The 6,480-nt window shown below is 38.7% G+C and overlaps 1 protein-coding gene across 1 annotated transcript in view; it reads right to left on the minus strand.

Moving 5' to 3' along the window:
• NAA15 (N-alpha-acetyltransferase 15, NatA auxiliary subunit) overlaps positions 1 to 1,645 on the minus strand; it is a 69,927-nt gene extending 68,282 nt beyond the window's left edge. The window contains exon 1 of the mRNA XM_042780989.1: positions 1,538 to 1,645. Coding sequence (XP_042636923.1) covers positions 1,538 to 1,645 — 108 coding nt within the window. The remainder of the gene's footprint in view (positions 1 to 1,537) is intronic.
• Positions 1,646 to 6,480: the final 4,835 nt, after the last annotated feature.

Here is a 6,480-nt window from a genome sequence, read left to right on the forward strand (position 1 = left end):
CCCCTAGCTGCCCTTCAGGTCTGGAATTGAACCCACACCTGTGGTTTCCAGCCAAACAAAAGACAGGCATATGAGTTGAACATTTACCTCAAGTAGATAGACTCCTAGGAGAGAACAATCATGGGAGAAAGAAGGGGTGCTTATGCATAGAGAGATAGCTCAGGGAGCAGGAGTGTATGGAGGGATGGACATTGGGAGGAGGTAACTATGGGGAGGAAGTGGGAGGGGAGCAGTTGCATTGTGGTAAACTGTGGTCAATGTCATGAGACAAAGTATATGTGAACTGCTGTATGGAAAGTGAATTTACTCTGTCAATCTTCCTCCAAATCTTAATTAATTAATGAAAAAGACAAAAAGGACACCCAAAATTAATGACATACTTTATGAATTAAAAACATAAAGTAAACTCACTGTCATCAAATCAATTCCAACTCATAGTGACCCACATAGGGTTTCTAAGGCTGCAAATCTTTATGGAAGCAGGCTGCCTCACCTTTTTCATGCAGAGCAGCTGGTGAGTTTGAACCACTGATCTTCTGATTAATAGCCCAATGCCTCAACAACAGCACCAATAAAAGCTCCTTCTAATCAACAAATTCAACTGTTATTACTCTGTTTGTTTTGTTGCATAATCAGTTTTATAACCAAGTGGGAAATGAAAACACCAAAAATAAGGAAAATACACACACATATACACAAGGCACAAAAAAATTAATCAAATGGATAATACCATGTAATTTTTTAAAAAGAATTTACCACTTGAAAATTAAAAAACAAGTTCCCATTTTTCTTTTAATGAGGTATGATCATATTTATAGCATTTGGTGGCACGGTGGTTAAGTGCTTGGCTACTAACCAGTAGGTTGGCCATTTGAACTTACCAGCCACTCCACAGGAGAAAGATGTGGCAGTCTGCTTCCACAAAGATTTACAGCCTACAAAACCCTAGAGGGCAATTCGGCTTTGCCCTGTATGGACACTATGAATCAGAATAGACTTTGTGGCAGTGGGTTTGTTTTTCTGCACTGGTATAGTAGCCCTTGGCTTTTTATTTTATTACACTTCAGAATAGTAATTAAGTTTTAATTCCTAATGAGTATTCTATCACCACATCTTTACCCAATCCATGTCATTATGGTTTATTCTACTTTGATGAGGCAGCTCTTTCCCAGTCGTATTTTGAGCATCTTCCAACCTGAGGGGCTCACCTTCCAGCACTGTATCAGACAATGTTTCACTGCTATTCATAAAGCGGTCAGTTTTTTCAGAAGTAGATGGCCCGACCCTCTCCCCAAATTTGTCTTAATCTAGAAGCTCTGCTGAAACCTGTCCATCATGGCTGACCCTACTGGTATTTTTAATACTGGTGGCATAGCAACACGCAAGTCACCACAGTAAAACAAACTGACAGACAAGTGGTGGTTACATGGTGGGGGGAAAAGCCTTCCAGAGGAAAAAAAAAATATGTCACATAAAAAGGAATCTGTAATATGTGACTTGTTTTTGTTTCTCTCTGGAAGTTTTATAGGATCTTTACTTCACTCTCAGGCTTTGAAATTTCACTGATGCACTTGGGTGAGGGTCTTTTTTCCGTTCCTTTTGCAGACTTTTGTTTTCCTGTTTTGGCTTCAGAGACGTCTGTCATTCAGTTTCAGAAGTGTTATTTCATAATTTTATAATTCTTTTACCTGTATCTTTGTCTGTTTTCACTTTCCAGAACCCTTGACTGTTGAACTTTTGGGGTGAGCTCATGATTTTCTTAGTTTCTTAATCAGTATTCTGTTCTTTTGTCTTACTTTGTGAATTTATACATTTTTTTTTTTAAAAATTGATGTGTTAGTGGTAGTTAGGAAAATATGGAAATATAATTAGATTATCTGTTACATTTAAAAGAAATTTAACACATCAAAAAAGAAGAGCCAAAATCAATACCATAACCCAACATCTCCAGTTATTAGAAAAAGAGAAGCAAAAAAAGCCTACAGTCACAAGAAGAGCAATAATAAAGATCTGAGCAGAAATAAACAGAAAACAAAGAGACAGTAGAAAAAAAATCAAGGAGATTAGAAATTGGTTTTTTGAAGATTAATAAAATTAACAAACCATGGCAAACTTAAAGGAAAAGAGGGAAAAATACAAGTAATATGAGTAAGAAACAAATTAGTCGACGTTACAACACAATCAACTGAAATAGAAAGGATACCAGGATACTATGAAGAACTGAACTGCATCAAACTTGAAAATCTAAAGAAATAGGCAGATTTCTAGAAATATACTACTTACCTAAATTAACACAGACTGAGGTGAAAAATCTGAACAGAACCATAACAAAAGAAGAAACTAAACAAGTCATAAAAAACTACCAACAAAAAAAAGTTCTGGGCCAGACAGGTTCACTTGAGAATTCTACCAAACATTCAGAGAAGAACCGACACCAATCCTATTAAAACTATTCTAAGAACATAGAAAAGAATGGAATCCTCCCAAATTCATTTCATGAAGCAAACATAACCTTGCTACCCAAACCAGTAAAAGACATCACTAAAAAGGAAAACAACAGACCAACATCCCTCATGAATATAGACACAAAATTTTTCAACAAAACCCTAGCCAACAGACTTCAACAACCTATCAAAACAAGAATACAATATGACAAAGTGGGATTCATACCAGGTATGCAAGGAAGGTTCGACATTAGAAAAACAATCAACGTCATCCATCACATAATAAAGGAAAAGAATTACATGACCATATCAATCGATGCAAAAAGGGCAGTTGATAAAATGCAGCATCCATTCCTGATAAAAATTCTCAGAAAAATAGGAATAGAAGGGCAATTCTTTTTTTTTTTTTTTTTTAATTTTTTTTTTTATTAAGATTTGGGTGAAAATTTACAGAACAAATTCACTTTCCATACAGCAGTTCACAAACACTTTGTCTCAAGACATTGACCACAATTTACAACAATGAAACATCTCCCCTCCCACTTCCTCCCAACAGTTACCTCTTCCCTGTGTCCATCCCTTCATAGATTCCTGCCCCCTGAGCTGTCTCCTTGTGCAAAAACAGCCCTTCTTTCTCTCATGCTTGTTCTCTCCAAGGAGTGTACCTACCTCAGGTAAATGTTCAACTCATAAGCCTGTCCACTGTTTGGCTGGAAGCCACAGGCGTGCGTTCAATTCCAGACCTGAAGGGCAGCTAGGGGCCATAGTCTCAGTGGTTGCACCAGGTTCCATTGGGCTAGCAAACCTGGTCCCACCCCACCCCCTTTTTTTTCCCAAATGATTTTGAGTTTTGTTCCACATTGTTCTCCCTGTCTATCCAGGATCTCCTACATAAGAAGGGCAATTCATCAACATAATACAGGACATATATGCAAAACCAAGAGCCAACATTATTCTCAATGAAGAGAGACTGAAACCATTCCCCTTGCGAATGAGAACCTGACAAGGATGTCCTCTATCTCTATGTCTATTCAATACTGTATTGGAAGTCCTAGCCAGGACCATAAGGCAAGAAAGGAAATCAAAGGCATCCAAATTGGTAAGGAAGAAGTAAGGCTATCCCTATTTGCTGATGATATGATCCAATACATAGAAAACCCAAGAGACTCAGCAAGAAAACTACTGGAACTAATTGAGAGATTCAGCTCAGTGGCAGGATACAAGAGCAAAACATACGTATCAGTTAGATTCTTCTACATCAGCAAAGAGATTGGTGAAAAGCAAATAAGGAAATCAATACCATTTACAATAGCTACCACAAAAATAAAATACTTGGGAATAAATCTCACCAGTATACAAAAGCTGTACAAACAAAATTATAAAACACTCCTTCAAGAAACCATAACAGATCTAAATAAATGAAGAATATACCATGCTCATGGACAGAAACACTGAACACTATGAAAATGTCAACACTATGCAAAGCAATCTATATGTTCAATGCAATCCCCATCGAGATCCCATCAACATTCCTTAAGGATATGGAAAGAAACAATCACTGATTTTATATGCAAAGGAAAGAGAAAGCAAAACACTGTTGAAGAAGAAGAACAAAGTAGGAGGTCTCACACTCCCAGATCTCAAAACCTACTATACAGCCACAGTAGTCAAAACAGCCTGATACTGCTACACTGACAGACACATAGGCCAATGGAATAGAATTGAGAACCCAGAAATAGATCCATCTACATATGGTCAGCTGATTTTTGACAAAGGGCCGAATGGAATGGAGAAGAGACAGTCTCTTCAACTAATGATGCTGGCAAAACTGGTTATCCATTTGCCGAAAAATGAAGCAAGATCCATATTGCACTCCATACACAAAAACTAACTCCATATGGATCAAAGACTTAAATGTGAAACCTAAAGCTATAAAGTTCCTCAAGGAAATAATAGGGGCAAACTCATTAGCGACTCCCTTTGGATTTCTGAGATGATAAATCTTTACGAAGCAGATTGCCCAGTCTTCCTTTCATGGAGTGGTTCGTGAGTTTGAACCACTAACCTTCTGGTTAGCAGTCAAATGCCTTAGGTACGCACTGCACAACCAGAGCTCCATACTGGCAAATTTAGGGGCCCTAATTTAGGACATAAATAGACTATCAAGTATAACCCAAAAGGCACAAACAGCAGAAGATAAACTAGATAAATGGAACCTTCTAAAAATTAAATTTTTATGTACTTCAAAAGACTTCTCCAAAAGAATAAAAAGAGAACCTATAGACTGGGAAAAAATATTCTGCAACAATATATCTGACAAGGGACTTATCTCTAAAATTTAAAGAAAACTCCAACAACTCAACAACAAAAAGACAAGCAATCCAACCAAAAAATGGCCAGAAGACATGAATAGAAATTTCACCAAAGAAGGTATTCAGGCAGCCAACAAACACTCCCAGATCTCAAAGCCTACTACACAGCCACAGTAGTCAAAATAGCCTGATATTGCTACACTGACAGACATATAGACCAGTGGAATACAATTGAGAACCCAGGAACAGATCCACCTACCTACGGTCGGCTGATCTTTGCAAAGGGCCGAAATCCATTCAATGGAGAAGAAACAGTCTGCCCCATGAAAAAATGTTCACGATCCTTAGCCATTTAAGAAATGCTAATCAAAACAACGAGATACCATTTGGCCCCAGCACTAATAGCAAACTTCAACAACACAGAAAACAACAAATGCTGTCAAGGATGTAGAGAGATTGGGACTCTCACACACTGCTGGGGGACTGAAAAATGATGCACCCACTGTAGAAATCAGTATGGTGATTCCTTAAAAAGATGGAAATGGGTATTTGATTGAGCAATACCATTACTAGATATATATCCTAAAGAAGTGAGAGAGCCAGGACACGAATACATATATGCACACCTGTATTCATCTCAGTTCTACTAACAATAGCAAGGAGATGGAAAGAACCAAAGTTCCCATCAAAAGAAGAATGGACAACAAAACTATGATACATACACATAATGGAATATTATGCAACACTAAAAAATAATGTACAATCTGCAAAACACCACATAACATGGATGAACTTGGAGGACTTATTGAAATAACAATCACAGGACAATATTGTATTAGTTCACTACTGTAAAAAGTCAGGGAAAGCTTTATTACGGAACAAAGTTTTCTTTGTTGGTTACCAAGGATGGGAGGGGAGGGCATGGCACACTGCTAGAGAGGTAGAGAAAAGTATTGATTGGGGTGAAGGGAAGGGCAATGTACCAAATGTGAGTGATCAACACAGTGGCACTGAGGAAGAGGAACACATAAAGAGGTACCTGAGAAGTAAAGACAACAAAGATGAACGCTTCTGCATGAACAGTACTTTGTTGTCAGTGATGGCAAGCACTGATTTATGGGTGGACAAGTAAATGATCAAGTATGTCATGGCAGGGAGGAGTGCGCCCATGACCTTGTACAGGGTTAGCAGATAACGTTTCTACATGCTTATCTGTACGTCCCGTAAGAATGTCCAGGTATACAGTACAGTTGACAAGGGACAAGGTTGTGGTGCCTTCTTGGCCACAGACAGCTACCTGGATGGAGCGAGTAGTTGGACCTGCAAGCTTGAGACCGTACTCAAAGGGGATATTAAGTTCAAATGGCAAATATACTATACAAAAATATTGTTCTAGAGACATGGCAAGATGGTGGACTAGGCAGAAGGACTGCACAGATGCTCTTCAACAAAGAAAAGGGAAACCAATTAACACAGACACAGACGATAATCTTGGACCCCTGAGCCTCGAAGGGAAGGATACGGAAGTGGACTAAACCCCAACTAGCAGAAGAACTTGCGTGAAAATACCAAAAAAGGAAGACACGGAGCTGCAGTCTGGCAGCGGCCTGAGCAACCCTGACGGCACAGACGACAGGGCTTGGAGATTCCCGAGTGGCTGTAGGACCTAAGAATTAACCCAAAAATCACCCTGCTAGCCAGGAACTGCACGGAAGACTGTGCAC

The sequence above is a fragment of the Orycteropus afer genome, unplaced genomic scaffold (assembly GCF_000298275.1).
Source record: "Orycteropus afer afer isolate SDZICR_OR568_19922 unplaced genomic scaffold, OryAfe1.0 scaffold00076, whole genome shotgun sequence".
NCBI lineage: Eukaryota > Metazoa > Chordata > Mammalia > Tubulidentata > Orycteropodidae > Orycteropus > Orycteropus afer.